At 42.4% G+C, this 17,808-nt stretch overlaps 1 protein-coding gene across 4 annotated transcripts in view; it reads right to left on the reverse strand.

Annotated features, from left to right (window-relative positions):
- Positions 1-7,326: 7,326 nt before the first annotated feature.
- Nbea (neurobeachin) overlaps positions 7,327-17,808 on the reverse strand; it is a 715,145-nt gene continuing 704,663 nt past the window's right edge. For 2 of the 4 annotated variants that reach the window (XM_029562257.1, XM_029562254.1), the window contains 4 exons: positions 15,530-15,631; positions 13,503-13,699; positions 12,016-12,167; positions 7,327-9,137 (listed from right to left, as the gene is read on the reverse strand). In XM_029562257.1, coding sequence (XP_029418117.1) covers positions 9,047-9,137; positions 12,016-12,167; positions 13,503-13,699; positions 15,530-15,631 — 542 coding nt within the window. In that variant the 3' untranslated portion in view covers positions 7,327-9,046. The remainder of the gene's footprint in view (positions 9,138-12,015; positions 12,168-13,502; positions 13,700-15,529; positions 15,632-17,808) is intronic. The other 2 variants (XM_029562256.1, XM_029562258.1) reach the window with 1 other exon arrangement.

Here is a 17,808-nt window from a genome sequence, read left to right on the forward strand (position 1 = left end):
GGAAGGAGGGAAGGAGGGAAAGAGAAAGAAAGACTATTCCATGCATATTTAATCATGGGAAATTGCTGAAGACTTTCTTTTTTTCCAAGTGTCTAAGAAAGGATCGACCTAGGAGCACTTTAGGTAGAAATTCTGTGGCTTGGGCCTTTTGACATCACATAAGTGGAGGACTGAGCTATGCTTACACCTTTTCAGTGAGGGCTGGCCCTGTTCTACATAGAAGTCAGAAGGAAGTGGAGAAATTACTTAGCTTGTTGCTGTTGTTACCCGTTCATTGTGAGAATAACCTTTTTAGGAACTCTGGCTTCGGTGGGGGTTGCGCTCAGCTCTGACCTTCTGCTTTGCCCGGTGCATGCTTAATCTTTTGTTCTCCTCAGGAACCTAGAAACTGGGATTGGCAAACCATGTTTGGGTAAGTGCAGGTTTTCTAGAATTTGCCTCCCTGGGTCTATAACTCAGCCTTGTTTTTGGTTTCCCTTACATTTACATCCTGTATTTTTAAGTGTTTTGTAGTGGGATGGCTTTCAAAAACAGATAAGCCTCCATAGTGCCAAAACACAATTTAATTTTTTTTCTGATTCTTGTTCATGTTTTTACTTTTATTTATTCTCTGGGTTAGTTGTCTTTTTTTTTTTTTTTATAAACTTTAAATGAAGTCTACTTAATTTTCTCAAGAGGTCACTCCACTATCCTCAGGCCAGTAGCCCACATGGCTGTTCATTTACTTCAGTAGCTTTCCTCTCTAAACCTAGGCCAGTTTTCTCTTTAGATTTGCAGGTCTGGATTTCTCGTCACAGTATTTTATGTGCAGATCAATTGGATCTCATTCACACATATCACTTCTATCCTACCTTCCAGCTTAAGTAGAAATCTGCCAAGAAAACTGCTTATATTTCTCCTTGTTCTATCCCTGGACCAAATATCAGTAACCTTATAAAATCTACATTCTACTAACAAAGTCAGGATAGATGCTCATGATATTTTGATGTTGTAGTGTTTGAAGTTCTGTGAAACAGGGGTGTTTAGAAAACACTTTTCTTTTTATGACTCAGTGGTCTGGCCTCACTTGGAGTTGAAACTGCAGCCTCCTTGTCAAGCTGGAAAAGTCAGGAGGTGATTGTTATGCTTTCTAGGGATAACTGGGGGGTCCTAAAACCAGTAGGATCCTGGCTCATCCTGTTTGCTCTGTCAGTGACAGAACTGAGGATCTGATTACCACAATGAGGCAGTTGTTTATACAAGAGGAATAACATGTCTTTGATCTGCCCAGCAAAGGATCAGGATCACTTTAACACCCCGTCCTCTATTTATGGAAGTTCTGGGAGGAAGTGCCTGCTGGGAAGTCTACAAAGCTCATGATGGAGATGAGGAGGAAGACTGAGCTCCATAGTCAGGGAGCCATACCTTGTTTCCATTTGGATTACAGTATATTCATGAAGTTTAAGAGGAGACAGACAATTCTCTAACCCAACACAGGCAGCCACATTCTCTAACATTCATTTCAAGTCTCTAAAACAAATCTACACATTCAAGATCAGAGGACCTAGCAGAGATTGTCTGCTGTGAATCACATGTATCATGCATGCTGTCAAAGTTCTGAGGGGCCACGGTGGATGCCATGTAACATTTGCTTTTGGAATTGTCCAGACCAGTCACTTCAGTACATCTAGAACTCATTGCTGGAGAGTTCCTGATCTTGCCTGGAGTAACTGTACAGACACAGGAGTAGCAGCACACAGGCAGGTAAGGTCACCTCTTCTCCTGCTTCCCTGTCTCTTTGCTGACTGTGCTTCAGCACCTCTTCCAGAGGCTGTAGCAGCCCTGGCCATAGGCCCTCCCCTGTGCCACCTGAACTCTATCCACAATCGTGCTTGTAGCAGAGGTAGGAATATCCATGAGCTTTCAGAATTCTAGCTCACCGTGACAGATTTAAGAACAAGATTGCTAGCTGGGTGTTGTGGTACATGCCTATAATCTCAGTACTCAGGGGGCTGAGGAAGAAGGATCTCAAGGTTGAAGGCAGGTTAAGCCATCTGGTGAGATACTGTCTCAAAACAAAACAAATGCAACAACCACCGCCAAAAATAAAAAAAGAAGTTAGAAGGTGTGGTTAGAAGCTGGTAGTTTTTGTCAGCTTTATACAAATTAGACACTTGGGAAGAGGGAACATCAATTGAGGAATTTCCTCCATCAGATTATCCTGTGAGCATGTCTGTGAGGGCACTCTTCTTAATTGTTCATCAATGTATGAGGGCCTGGCTCACTGTGGGTTGTATCATCCTTAGGCGGTGGGCCTGGGCTGTATGAGAAAGGTGGCTGAGCAAGGCAGGGAAGCAAGACAGTAAGCTGCATCCTCCATGGTCTCTGCTTCAGTTCCTGCTTCCAGGTTCCTGCTTTGAGTTCCTGCCTTGACTTCCCTCAGTGATGAACTGTTATCTGAAAGTGTAAGAAGAAATAAACCTTTTCTTCCCTAAGTTGTTTTTGGTCAGTGTTTTATCTCAGCAACCAAAACCAGGACAGAAGATTTCTGGTATTTTTGCTATTGTAATACTGATTTTCAAAATTTCAACCTGGTCATTAATTTAATTTTTATATGCAATTTTATATTTAAAAAAAGCAGTTACATTCAAGTTGAACAAAGATGCACACTTCTATTCTTCTTAGATTGCCCATTCTTGGGTATTTGGTATAGCTGCTCAAATGGAAGGATACAGGTGCTGAAGGAGGGGTGTGCACAAAAGTGCCATGTGTACAGTGAGAGAGCAGGGCATCCACTGAGTGGTGGAGGGGTGGCTTCCTGGAAGAGGAAACATTGGAGCTGCCATTATGAGAAAAAAGTTAATCAGGATAGGAGAGCCAAGAGGCAGAGTCCAAAACCACTGGAGGAAGGGACAGGAAGTAGTGGCCACAAATTCAGCTGGGGGGCCTACATATTCATATGGCCAAAGAGAAGGGGTGAGAAAGGTACATTTTTAATTTTTCCAAGTGCATTTTTATTGATGCAGAACAAATAAGCACAAGGCAGCTCAGTGGACAAACCCTCCTTGCTGGCGCACTGAGCTCAGAGGCAAAGCCCAACACCAAGAACAGAATTCCAGCGCCCTCAGTCTCATGGTCCACTATAGTTAAAATCTGGGTCCCCAAGCAACCATTCATTTGAGTTCTAACAGCACGTGCTGGTCTCTTTGGCTTTTATTCCTCACAGAAATGGGATCTTATGGTATATACTTTGTGTCTAGATTTTTAGATTTATCTTCTATATTTGGTTATTAGAAACCAAGTTTCTAAGAGCATTCTTTTCCATGTCTATGGAAATAATTAACAAGTTATCTACAGAGTGAAGACCCTGTGTTGGATTCTGATCTTTGGCCCCATACAGTAGCAGAAACTCCTAACCCCAAGTCAGTCATCAGCTCTCTCTTGGAGCAGGCACTCTTTTGGATCTCTATCAAACAGGATAATCCAGCATGGCCTTATAAGGTCTTCTAACGTCTGGGGATGTACTTAGTTTCCTATCAAATTTGAATTCATGTCTCATTTTTTTCTAAGTAGGAAAGAGCTGATCCAGGGGCAGGGAGCTATACCAATAATGTACATGTTATTTGATTTACTCTTAAGCACTAAAAAATAAATAATAAAAATACAGTTTTGACTGATTTAAAGGGAGGAAGGGAAATAACAATTGGTCATTGATGAAAACAAATGTTCTAGTTTGCTTTCTCTTGCTGTAATAAACATCGTGACCACCTTGAGAAGGAAAGAGTTTATTTGGCTTACACTTCCAGGTCACAATCTATCACTGAGGGAAGTCAGGGCAGGAACACAAGCAGGAACCTGGAGGCTGGAACTTCAGAGACCATGGAGGAAAGCTGCTTACTGGCTTGGCTTGTTCCCCAGCTCGCCTTCAGCTAACTTTTCTTATACAGATGTGGGCTGGGTCTTCCTATATCAATTAGCAATCAAGAAAATGCCCCACAGACATGCCTATGACAGGTCAATTGGATCAAGGCAATCCCTCAGTTGAGACTGCCTCTGATAACTCAGGCTTATGCCAAGTTGACAGCTGAGGCTAACTGGGAGAGTGAACATCCAGAATTGGGACTTCTGAACCTCTTAAGGGCAATTTGTGTCCCAGGGACTTGGGGCTCCCATTTCCCATGGCTTCATTCTCACCTAGTGCCTGTGGCTTCTAGGTACAGTGGAGACAGGGTTAAGAGTGTCCAATTGCTTAGTGACAGGCTAGTGAATCTAGAAGAAAAAGACGTTGCTTTGTCACTTCAGGATACAGCTTCAGAACCGGCTCTGACAAGTCCATCTCAGGCCATGTCTCACCTCTGGCCAATCACTGAGGTTGCAGGAATAGAAGTGCCTTGGTTGGCCAGGCCTGAGTTCAGGAGGTCCATCTCAGGGACTGGATGCTGTGGATGGCAGTCCAGTAGACCACACTGCAACTAGGAAAGGGAGGTTTCCCCAAAGAAACTACATAGCAGATAAGTCAGGAAAAGGATGAGATGAAAGCATATGCTCACTGGAGTGTGGATGGCAAGGACTGTGTGTGGAGCTCATCTGAGAGCCAGGTGCTCCACCAGGTGCTTGGCCCACTAGAGCTGTTATTATATCCACATTTCAACTGATAAGGGAAGAAATAAATTATTTCCAAAGAGAGGCATCCAGTTTTTGGATTCTGACTCGAGTCCTTTGCCTCATTCATCTGTCAGCTCCCTTTTCTTCCAACTGGATGGATGAGGGTTAAAACCAATAATCAAAAAGTTAAGTAGTTCTTAATACCCAGGTGGCCCACGCCTTTAATCTCAGCACTCCAGAGGTAGAGGCAAGGCAGGCAGATCTCTGTTGAGTTCCAGGCCAGCCTGGTCTACATAGTGAGTTCCAGGTCTGCTGGGGCTACAGGGAAACCATCTCAAAAGGAGGGCAAAGTGGGAGCCTGGGACACTGGGAAGTTTGTGGGCCCCTGACCATCCTAGTAAAATTTGCCATTTTTGCCCAGAGACTTGGGGTTTACGTGTTTATCTGTGCATTCAGCAGTCACATGCTGTTAAGATGTATTGCTGAGCATCTACTCTGAACCCAATACTATCCTGAAGCTGAAAGCTCAGAGCCACAGGAAGGAGAGGTAAGTTTGAGTACGATGTGACAGTCCCCTGCTTAGTGCTGTGACAGGGACATAGAAAGTGTGGGGGAAGCTAAGCCAGTGGTCAGGGAAAGCTTCCTACAAGGCCACTTCACCTGAGGGAGCAAGGTTAAGGGGCAGAGTTGCCAAGTAGTCTCTAAGACATGCTCATTTATACTGTATCCTAGGGAGTCAGTATTTACAATCCTGGTGATTTATAAATCAGAGAGCTGTCATCCCAAAGTCAACTCCAGACTGCTCATCCCAAGAAAGAGCCGAAACGTCATTAAAGGACAGTTTACGCTGAAGACGGCTTTTCAGTGGGGATTATTACTGGTTTGTAAATTAACATGAAAAAATGACAGAAATGGTCTCATTGAATGAAATTCGTGGTGGGACTATAAAAGAATTCAGCACACACTGAGTCCCGCCCTGCCTCTCTCAGTTACCAGGTATGAGAATCTCTGGAGGTCTTTAGCCAGCTCTTAGGATGGTGATACCCAAATGAGTTGGTGAGGCCATCCTGGCTGCTGATTGCATTATGGGGCTCAGAGGATCCAGTTTCTAGACTAGGGCTGTTGCTGTACCTTTGATACAAATGGTTATCACATTACCTTAAACAGCATACCTTGGACGTCACTGAACTCACAGAAGAGCTATGGTACTGGTCTTGTGTCTGTTAGTATGTTTAATTAGAAAGTTGTTTTCACTATAACATAGCAAGGAAATGGGGTGGGGCACTACCTTTACCTGCCAAAAAGATTACAGATGACTAACTGGGTTGAGGTCATTTTAAACAAGGTATTAATGGGGTGATGTGGACAGAGGGTCTTAGGGAAGGACTCTGGGGACAAGGGGGTGGTTTCTAAAGGATGTGCAAATATGGTGGTGGCTTTTTTTTTTGAGACGAGATCTCCCTGTAGCCCCTACTAGGCTGGTCTTGGTCTCACAGACTCACAGAGCTTGCCTGCCTTTGCCTCCTGAGTGCTACCATGCCCGCCTTGTTTTTGTTTTGAGACAGGGTTTCAAGTAACTCAGGCTATCTCTAAACTTGCTCTGTAGCTGAGGATGACCTTGAACCTCTGTTCCTCCTGCCAACACCTCCTGAGAGACGGAATTACAGATGAGCACCAGGGCACCTAGTTTATTCCATGCCAGGGATTGATCCAGGTTTTGTGCATGCTAGGCAAGCACGCTTGCAACTGTTCATCCCCAGCTCTGCAAGTGGACAGAATGGTCAAGGATGTGGCCACACGGGGGAAGTGATGAGAGTTAAATGTGTCCCTCATGAAGGACTTGGGTACTTTAATGAGTCTGGACCTTAGTTCTCAAGTCAGGGTTGTTAAAATGTTATGAAGGGCCAACACATCCACTCATGTGGGGGTCATACCCTAGATTATGCTCTTAAAAGTCCTTCAGCTGATTGTCTCAAGAGTTCAACAATGCTCTTCCTAAGTCATTGCCTCTGCAGGATGCAAAGCAGGGTACAGCATGAAGAGGAGTCAGATTAGAGACCAGCCTCTGGTTAACAGGTCTGGGGACAGTTCAGGTCATAGTGCTGGAAAGGCGGGAGTAGTTTCCAGATATTTTAGGCAGTGGTTGGCCTGCTGGAATGATAGACAGATGCAAGAAGGGATGGGCAGAGGAGCCCCCAAGGCTTGTGTTGATGGACAAGATTCTTGTTTGGGGGTAGGATGGAGAGAGTGGTCCATCTTTCTTGGGGTCCTGCTGGCCCTGGCCTTTCCATCACTGGGATGTAGTTGTCAGCATTATTCACTTACCACCCACTTTGCTGTGGTCAGCAGTGACTCGGCTCCTCTCGGTCTCAGCCCCTGCCTGTGTCATGCTTAATGATGAACTCTGCAAAGTGTGGTTTCAGATAAAAATAGCATTGCTTAACAACACTCATTTAAGGAGTTATTTCCTTCATCACAGAGTTCGTTTTAATGAAAATACAAAATACTGCCCCCAAGTGGATTATGCCAAATAAATCAGCACTGTCTCCTAGTCAATGTCGCCCCAGATCCCTGCGATGCGCGAGCAGAGCTGCTCATGCTCAGCAGATCACTGGCCTCATTCAGAATCTTTTCACGATTTTGGATGCTCAGGCCCACGAGGCCATGCTGAGTTTTCAAACCTTAATGACAATGTACCTAATGTATGTTCCTGCAGTGTCCAGTGATGTGTGAAACAATCAATGAATTCTTTGCATATTTTATTTTTCTTTTTTTTGATTTCCAACTCACACACATCTGGCATATTTTACATCTTTGCAATAAAACATGGCTACAATAGCTTAAGGAATTTATATATCCAAAATATTTCACCATGATCTCAGGATGAATGAACTCGTCTTCCAGATGTTCAGTATCTTCCCAGTTCTAAGCTACAGACTCAAGATACTGCTCACAGCCTGGTGCTGAATAACTTAATCATTACACGGATTCCCCAGAAGTTCAGAGTTTCATAAATACAAACAACAATGAAGAAGGGATAATTCAGTGCTAAAACTTACTAGTGCAAGGTGGATAACAAATAAGTAATCACATCAATAAATAATGATATGTTTCTGGTGCAAAGTGCCGATACAAAGAACCCATTATCTTGTTTTATCTTTTTAAATAAATGACTGCAAGTGAGTGTAAATTCTGAGAAAATTACATTCCTGTAACATGCCTCATAGCCCTACCGACACACTATGTACATCTATGACGATACAGTCACCAAACAGACAAAGAAACATGAATGAAGTGTACACCCCTGGGTGGTAACTGGATTAGGACAATGTATGGAAAAATCATCTGAGAGCCATTATTTTATACGATGAAAGATGAAGTTCCTTAGGCTAAGAATGTGGCTTAAGGTGAGAATTTCACAAGAACCTAAAATAATAAGTTCAGTTATTGTTGTAATAAAGTCTGACTTGTTATTAAACAAACTAAGCTATTCAAGAACCAAAGAGGGGGGAAAAGTTAACATCATTCTCCTTCTTTATTGTGTACACTAAGCCAGTGGGACAGCTCTGAAAGAGACGTCCGGTGCCGGGAAGTCACTACTATGGAACAATGGTCATGACTCCTGTTTATACAGTAAAAACCAGGCCCTCATCCCTAAGCCCCCTTTCTGCTGTTTCTCCAGATTATAAAGGGTAGGGCTGAATGTTCTTTGTATAAAGTACCAAAAATGGCAAACAATGGCTTAGTATCCAAATGCTATGAGCAAATTTCACTTAGAAGGGATGAATTTAGATTAAAAAGTGCAAACCATATTTTGGTGAAAATGTCAGAAATTACTAATTGAGCCCAAATTCAACTCTCTTGAACAAGCTGTGTCCTTGCACAGATCTTTCCGTTTCCTAGCGTGAGTGCACCTATTCCATCAGACATCAGGAGTAAAGAACATGCAAGTTGTAGTTCCACAGTGAAATTAACAAACGTTTTGCTCTTTATACAAGGTTTTACTTTTACAAAAGTATCCCTTTAAATAAGATGCATCTGATGTACAAAGTATCAAACATGTGTTTTTTTTTTTTTTCTCAGCTTGAAAAGAGGCTGGAAATGGGATGCAGGTTAGGTTCAAAGCTTAAACTTTGTAACAACTGGACACAAGGTTCCTCAGAATTGTCAAAAGTCTCTTGTGACACTTCTTACAACCTTTTCTCAATAAACAACGATATATGAAATAATTACCAAAACATCTCCTAATTCATATAATTTACATGATATAAGCTTGCTTAGTAGCAGCTGGTGTTCAGTCCTGAAAAAACACACAAAGTGAAATGGCTGCTGACTATGATGTACAGCTATTGCTGGGTGTGATGGATGTACAAACAGAGGCCGATGCAGATGAGTGTTCCCACCAGAGATTGCCTTCCATGCAGCACTTGTGCTCTCCCTTGAACTTGGCTTCTGCTCCTCTTCAGTATCTGTTCTGATGCTCATAATGCCATCGATTAAAATCTATATTGAAAGCTACAATGCTGCCGGAAGCCATGCCAGTAATCAGAGTCCTGGAAAGGCAGAGATGGTGGTTAAGAGAGATACAAAAGCAGTTGGGTAGGCGCTACTTTGTGCTAGACAGTAGACTTGTCTCAGAGGTTCCCACGTCTTAACTTTGTATTCATTGAGATAGGTCTATTATTTCTTCTCGGTTCTGCCAAGAGCTGCCGAGCAGCTCTGTGCCCATCTGCATGGTGGACCCTTGCAGGACGCTGTGAGACAAGCTCATGAGAAGCACACGTTCCAGCACTGTCCAGCATCCCTGAGTCTCAGCAGGCAGGCTCATGACTGCTCACGTCCTCCTCTTGGACAACTGCTGGCTTTTCTCCCCATCTTTCTTGTCTTTCTGAGTCCCCTTTAATCACTGCACCCCTACACACTCTCCACCTGGGCTTTGGGGAGAGGCATCTAGAGCCACACTCTTCCTGAAGCTGCAGGTACCGGTTTCCCTTTGCTTATTGGATAGCTTAGCCTACTGTGTGACAGCAGCCGTGTCCCCAAATCTTCAGACCTGGCACATCCATCCTGAGTTGCTGTCCTGCCCACGGACCACACCCTGTCTTTTTGCTCTTGTGCTTCCCAACCAATGAAAGGCTCCTTTCTCTGGGATGGCTTGCTACCACTGACCTCCTGTCTTGATGGAGTAGTGTGCTTAACTGCCAGTCTAACCCATCATCAGACAGCTGTGTCTTGAGTATACTTCCCCAATATGTGTTTATTAGTTTATAGTTTCTACACACAAACTACTGTTCTAGTCTGCTATTGCTTTACACAGTGCAAATAATCAAAACTAAAAAATGAAATTAAAATTGAAAAAGAAACTTAATTGCTATCTTTCCTCATTCAGAGTCACTGCTGTGACTCCGACGTGTTCTTTGATGACCCGCCCCCTACCAGCCTGGCAAATGGAGGAACAGCTTATGTCCTCGTCAGTATCCCAAACAGCTGATCATTGCCCTCTCCTGTAGTTCTGCTCCTGCTTCCCTTGCATACAGATAGATGAGGATCCCTTGATGGGTCACCTTGCTATGTACCCTTTCACTTCACAGGATGTTTCACCTACAATACTGGTAGCAGATACTTGAAAAAATATATGTGACTGAATTTCAGGAAGAATATTAATCTACTTAAGAAGATACTATTTCAAACACTTTAGAAATACCCAAGTATACACAAATAATTATGAAGGAAAACATTCCCATTTTTTCCTAAATATGGACTGTAGTACTCTGGCATGTCTAATGATAGCCTTAAGCTTCTTTAAAATTAGTCTAGCTGCAGATCAAATGTCTTTTCCTCAGCTAACTCAAGTCGCACTGTCTTTATCCTTCCTTCTTTTTCTTTCTTTTTTGGGAGCATGTGTGGGTATGGATTTGTGTATATGTGCACATGTGTGTGTAGACCAGAGAACAACTTTAGGTGTCATTTCTCAGAAATTGTCCACTTTGTTTTATTTCAGACAGTCTCTCACTGTCCTCAAGTTGTGGATTAGGCTAGGCTGGCCAGCCATGGTACCCCAGGGATCTGCCTGTCCCCAATACTGAGATTGCATGTTATGTAACCTGCCTGGCTTTTTTCTGTGGGTTCTAGGAATCAAGCCAGGTCCTCATGAGTGCACAGCACCACATTATCAACTGAGCTCCCTCGGCAGCCCTCACTTTCTTTTGATGCCTTTAGCACTATTTTACTGGACTGCAAAGACACATTGTTACGTTTATTATTTGTTAATATTTAAAATGTTTTAAAACCACTGTTCTTCTAAGAAGTAGTTCATAGAGTTGAAAAAGTAGTTCAAAGACGTTTCTTCCGTTGCACACATGGTAAGAATGAGGTGCTGTCATTCCTTTTCTTCCTGGTTTATTTTTGGTTTAGTTTGTTTTAGTTTTTTAGTCAGGGTCTCATGCAGATCAGACCGGCCTCAACTTTGCTATGGAGTCAAGGCTGGCCTTGAACTTCTGTTATTTCTCCCTTACCCTCCAAAGTGCTGGGGATTTCAGGTGTAGGCCACTACAACTAGCTAACAATTAGGTGCTACATGCCATTTTAAGATGATAGGGTTTTAGTTTATTTTTAAAATTTAGACATCTTAAATTTCATATTCTTCATTCTTTCCACTTTATAATAAACCCAGAAGTGACTTTTAGCAACTAATAAATTGTTTTGCAAACTGAAGACCATGGAAAATCCTTTTAATGAATGTTCATGTCAACTCTTTCCAAGACAGGATTAAGTATTTTAGAGGACTCCATAAAGTACAACAAAATAACATGAATGAGAGGCAGGTGAGTAAGAAAATGGTAGTGTCTCAGCTAACGAGGGAGCACCCTGGAACTTCAGCAGAGAGGGCAGCTGAGGTACAGGTAGGCTTCATCCAGAAACCAATCTCTGCTAGATCATTTTCCTTCCTCGTAGCCTTAGCTGGGGCAAACTTACCTGACACAGGCACAGTCTGTGAGGAGACTGGTGGGAATAAGGCCGGCATCGCTGCCCTTTTAAATGTGCTTGGATGCACTAGCCCTTCTTTTCATTTCATCTTATTCTAAGTCCCATTCTGTAGCCTACTTTGTCCTGGAACACAATGTGTAGCTCAGGATGGCCTTAAATTTGTGGCAGTCTTCTTGCCTTGGCCTCCTAGGTGCTGGGACTGTGCCTGGTTAGTGCATTTTCTTCATTAGATCCCCTTGGGAGATGTCTCTGTATTCTCTTCCTGTCTTCCTCCTACAGGATTCTTCCCGAGGCTCTTACTCCTCCCCAAACCTTGCCCTTTCTGTGCTAGTTTTCCCTCCATCCAGAATCAGGGATCTTAGTCTAGTACAGTTCACCCTTGGGAGAATGCAGAGAGCTATGATACTGTTCCCAGTGATCTCATGTGTCCTTGACATGACTCACCTCTGGTCATGAGATAAGTCCATTGCTCTAATGCCAGCATCACACCCTGGGTAAATGTAGAGCTGCTTGAAGTCACAGGCCTGCCAGACCTCCACCACACCATTGTCCCCTCCAGTCACCAGGTTCTGGCCATCACTGCTCAGGAGAATGGCCTTCAGAAAAAAAGGCAGAGAGAGACCAACCATTTCCTTCATTTGTTTTATGTCAGTTGTTACTACTGAGTAGCACTCGGCTGAGCAGTTGAACACTTGCCCTAGTGTATGCAAGGTTCCATCTTTAATCCCCAACACGTACCAACCAACCAACCAACCAACCAACCAACCATTAGCCAATCAACCACCAACCAACAAACCAATCAACCAACTACATAAAAGCACTGCCTACTTCTTAATATTATGGCCTTATTTAGCTAGTTGTCCAAGTTTTCTAAAGTCAAATCCACATAACTTTCAATGTGGAATCTATCAAAGTTTTTATATAGACACAGAGTCTTATTAAAACTAATTAAAAGGGGGCCAGAGAGACAGCTCCCAGTAAACAGCAGTAGCTGCCCTCACAGAGGACCCAGGTTCAGTTCCCAGCACCCACATGGTGGCTAACAATCATCTATAACTCCAGTTCCAGAGGATACAACTCTCTCTTCTGGCTTCTAAGGGTAGAGGCATGCATGTGCTGCACATACATACATGTAGGTAAAATACTCATATACATAAAATAAATAAATATTGTATTGCTTTAAAAAAAACAAAAGTAAACTTATTTTTAACCTAAAGTTCATAGATGACTCAGTTGTTAAAAGTACTTCCTGCTCTTCCAGAGGACCTGAGTTTGATTCCCAGCACTCATACTACATAGCTCATAACTGCCTATAACTCCAGCTCCAGGAGATCTAGTGCCCTCTTTTGGCTTCTGTGCATGTCTCTCTCTCTCTCTCTCTCACACACACACGCACGCACGCACGCACACATACACAAACATATCAAAAACCATTTGAAGTTATAAAATTTTGACAGTCACAATGAGAATATTACCATTCTAATCTGGGAAGAACTTGTGAAAATAAGTAGCATTCTGTTTTGTGAAATTCTGAACATTCACAGTCAGAAAATTTTAGAATAAACAGCAGAGGCATATTTCAAAACAATTCTTAGTACTCAGGAACCAGCCATCATAATCCATTTGTAATTGAAGCTGCAGTTAGGGCTCTACAGGTAGGAGTCTCTCTGAGTAAACTCACTTGTAGTATTGTGAAAATGCAGCACTGAAACAACGTGAAAGGGGCATAGAATTTTTTCCTCTAATTGAACAACTAGGGTCTCTAAAGGACTAGATAATCCTGGGTTTAAGTAACCATCAGTATGAGTTTATCAACTTTCAAACACAGCATGACATATGGAAGCTGGAGAAGCTCTGCTACTGAGTCTTTTAATCTGAAGCACTTTTTAGTCTCACGGTTCCCATCCTGCTCAGCACTGACATGTACCTACCCGAGTTGAATCATTGATCTCCATTTGAGCCAAAAGTTTTCCATTGATGCTGAAATTGCTGAACCGTCCTCGTTCATAGTATATGATACAGTGGCCTTCACTGGATACAGAAATCAAGCGTGGGAACAAGCAGTTTTCTGGTCCTTCAAGGGCCCTCAGCAGATCTCCAGTGATGGTGTGAACAAGGCAAGGGCCCTCTGCAGTGGGAAAACACCAATTCCAGGTCAGATAGAGAGGACAAATCACACATCAATGCTACCACCCCTAAACCATACTACTCAAGTTTGCTAAAGAACTTAAAGAGTATAGAGGTGCATAGACCGTACCCAAGTAGTGCGCTTATGTTACAAAAAAGGAAAGAGACCTGGGTTAAAATAACACACACACAGAGACACATACCTACTGACACACACATACCTGCAGTGCTCCTCAATGACATACACCAATAGTGCTCCCTAATGACACACACCTACAGTGTCACACATTAACACATACCTACAGTGCCCCACTACAGTGCACACCTATTGTGTCTCATAGGAACATACATACTCTAGAGGGACATATACACATATAGTGCTCCCAAATGACACACCCCTACAGTGCTCCACTCTTATATACTACAGTGCTCCCTAATAATACACCCCTACTGTGCTCTTCAATAACACTCACCATCCCTAATGACACACACGTGCAGTGCTCTTCAGTGATACACAATGCTCCCTAATGACACAAAGATACAGTGCCCCACATTGACACACACGTACAGTGTTCTCTCGTGACACACATACCTACAGAAGACACTATGGTGTCCCACAGTAACACGCATACCCAGTGCTCTAGAGGGGCATATACATGCATAGTGCTCCCAAATGATACACACTCCGATAGTACTCCATTCCCACAAACTACAGTGCTCAACAATGACCCAATCACCCACAGTGCTTTTAAACTTCTCAGATAGTAATCATAATGGGCTTTAATTTATAGATTTAGATACAATCCCACTAGTCTAATCATGAACACATACTTGTTGTAATTTCGTATTATGTATCTGCTTCCTTGCCTTCTCAAAAGCAAAACATGCAAATACTGTGGATAAGTTACATTTTTATTTTTCAATTGGTTTGAATAGACGCATTTTACCAAAAAAGTGTAATTATAAAATTACACTTAATTCCTCCTTTAATTAGAAAACTGAGGGAAGGCAGAGCCTTCACTGTGTCACCCACAGCTTAAAAGCAGTATCCCCCAACCTGCTATGCGTAGTAGCTCACTTTCCTTGTCAGACATCTCTGGCACTAAAGTGAAAAGCAGGTGGTTTCTAGTCTTCAGACTGCGCTTATAAAGCTGCCCCAAAAACCACCTCTGATCGCATGGGTTCTTACACCTTGATATAAAAAGAAGTCAAGAATTCCCACTAAAAATAAATAACGCCAAGCTCTCCCACCCATTCTGCTCCAGGCCTGTGCCCAGCTCTGGCCTACACCCCAGCCCCCATGGTCCTTCTGCCTTGAGGTTTCCCATGGAGGACTGTGAGCTGTGCCAGAAGCTAGGTTTCTCAGTTCTTTTCCAGAGTGCAGTTCTTCCACAAAAACAAAGAACCAGACAGTATTTCCTTTCTCTCACCCTGCATGTCCTCTGCCTTGCACAGCAGGACCTACAGAGGAAGGACACCCAGGGCTAGCCTCAAAAGTGCCTGACTCCCCAAGTCCCCACTGTGTTAGTGGTCTGTACCCTTTGCCTTTTAAATGTTCTTTTTCATGGCACATCATATGAATTCACTGCAATTTAATTTATCACTAGTTTGGTTAGAATGCTAGCGGATCATAAAACAATACATAAACTTTAAATCATATTTTCTGTCAGTGCTAGTAAATATTACTAATAAAACCAAGCAGCTGCAAAGAAGCTAGAGACTAGATTTTTTTTTATGTTGAGTCTCCTGGAAGAAATAAATCACAAATCACAGTTAGCTAGAGAAAATGGTACATCATCAAAAGATTGAACATGAAAGAACGACTTCTTACCTTTAGCACCACTGATAACGAGTCCAAGTTCGGCACAGACAGAAACACAGACAACTTCGTGGTCATGGCCTGTGAGGACAGCTCTGGGTGCGGGATAGTCACCTGTGAGAAAACAGCAGCAGGGTGTCAGTGGAGACTGAAGGCAGGCATAAAGACCTATGTTCCATCCAGACTCTTGGAAAACAACCAATGATTAGGAAGGACATTTACTAGCTGTGTGGCCAGAGCCCCTCACTTGACCTTTCTGCTCTTCCCTTACGTACGAAATGGTATAACTACTGTCCCTACAACATAGATGACTGAGATGGCATGGAAGGCAACCATCTGAGTGCCTATTCCAGTAGCTCTGGCTGTTCGGTTTCTCCTGACTATTGTTTGGAAACAGCACATTTAAATGTGGGACTTTATTTAATCATGGTAATATCTGTGTGATGTTAATGCTCTCATCCCTATTTCCCAGCTGCTTAAATATGGGTCGTGTAACTGAATGTGGGGATACAAGAAATCTGGCAACAGTAAAAGGTTTCTGAATGCATAGTGACCAAAAATTAATTCAAAACCAAATGCATAATGAATATGAGGTGTTTCTGGGAACATTCTTCGTGGCACTTCATGATCACACTATAACCTTGGCAATGACCACACAACACACATACTTTGCACTGTGCATGCTGTCATGCAATGTTAATGAACACTGTCTAAGATACCTGGGCTCAGATTTGAGCCTTTTGCATGTTATGGATTCTAGTGCTCTTAGTACATGTATAGTTTTCTGCTTTTATAGAAAAACAATGGATTAGTTACTGAAAACAGAATTTAAAAATTCCTACTATCAGTTATCAGCATGGAAGTATTAACTTAGTATACTTTCGGATTGTATTGTGTTAGAATATTTGATTTTTAAAACTCCTGTTTGAGAGGCTGTGGAGATGGCTCAGTGGTTAAGAGCATTTGCTGCTCTCCCAGAGGACTTGAGTTCAGATCTCAGCATCCATGTTGCGGGGCTCACAATCATCTGTAACTCCACCTCCAGGAGAGCTGATGCCCTCTTCTGGCCTTCACAGGTACCCACATACTTGGCAATGCACACATAGACACACACATAAATACATTTTAAAAAATCTTTAAAGTCATGATGAGGGTAGTTATTTCATGTAGAAGGGACTGCTGTATAGCATCATTTTATTAAAAGGACCTGGAATTTAAAAGGATTTGGTGCTAGGAGCCACGTATGAGGGAGAACATACATTGTTTGTTTTTCTCAGTCTGTTACTTCACTTAGTATAACAGTTTCTAGATCCATCCATTTACCTGCAAATTTCATTATTTCATCTGTCTTTACTGCTGAATAGAACTCCATTGTGTAAATATACCACATTTTTGTTAACCACTCATCAGTTGGGGGACACTTAGGTTGCTTCCATCTCTTAGCTACTGTGAAAAGAGCAGCAACAAACACGCTTGTACAAATGTCCCCACAATAGGATGAGTCCTTTGGGTAGATGCCAAGGAGTGGTATAACCGGGTCATATGGTACGTTCACTTTTGGTTTCTTAAGAGTTCTCCAGTCTGATTGGGGTAAGGTGATACTTTAGGGTGGTTTTAATTTGAATTTCCCTAATTACTAACGCTATTGAACATTTTTTGAGATGTTTCTTAGCCATCTTTATTTCTTCCTTTGAGAACTGTCTGTTTAGATCTTCAGCCCACCTTTTAATTGGATCATTTGGTTTCTCGATTCTTTGTTTTTTGAGTTCTTTATATATTCTGGATGTAAAACCTCTGTTAGATGTGTTGCTGGTGAAGATTTTCTCCCACTCTGTGGGTTTTCTTTTCACTTCCCTGGTTGCTTTTTTAGATGTACAGAAGCTTTTTAGTTTAATGAGGTCCCACATGTTAATTCTTGCCCTTGTGTCCTGGGTTATTGGTGTCTGGTTTAGAAAGTCCTTTCCTACACCTATATCTTGTAGGTTTTTCCCAATATTTTCTTCTAAGAGTTTCAGAGTTTCAGGCTTTATATTGAGTCTTTGATCAATTTGGAATTGACTTTTGTGCAGGGTGAAAGATGGGGGTTTAGTTTCATTCTTCTACAGGTGGATATTCAGTTTTGCTAGCATCATTTGCTGAACATGCTGTCTTTCCTCCAGTTAATGTTCTTGGCCCCTTTGTCAAATATCAGGTGGCTAAAATTGCAATTACTCATATTTGGGTCTTCAATTTTGTTCCATTGGTCTATGGGTCTATTTTTGTGCCAGTACCATATTGTTTTTATGACTATA

This window comes from Nannospalax galili, unplaced genomic scaffold (genome assembly GCF_000622305.1).
Source record: "Nannospalax galili isolate Female #2095 unplaced genomic scaffold, S.galili_v1.0 scaffold1354, whole genome shotgun sequence".
Lineage (NCBI taxonomy): Eukaryota > Metazoa > Chordata > Mammalia > Rodentia > Spalacidae > Nannospalax > Nannospalax galili.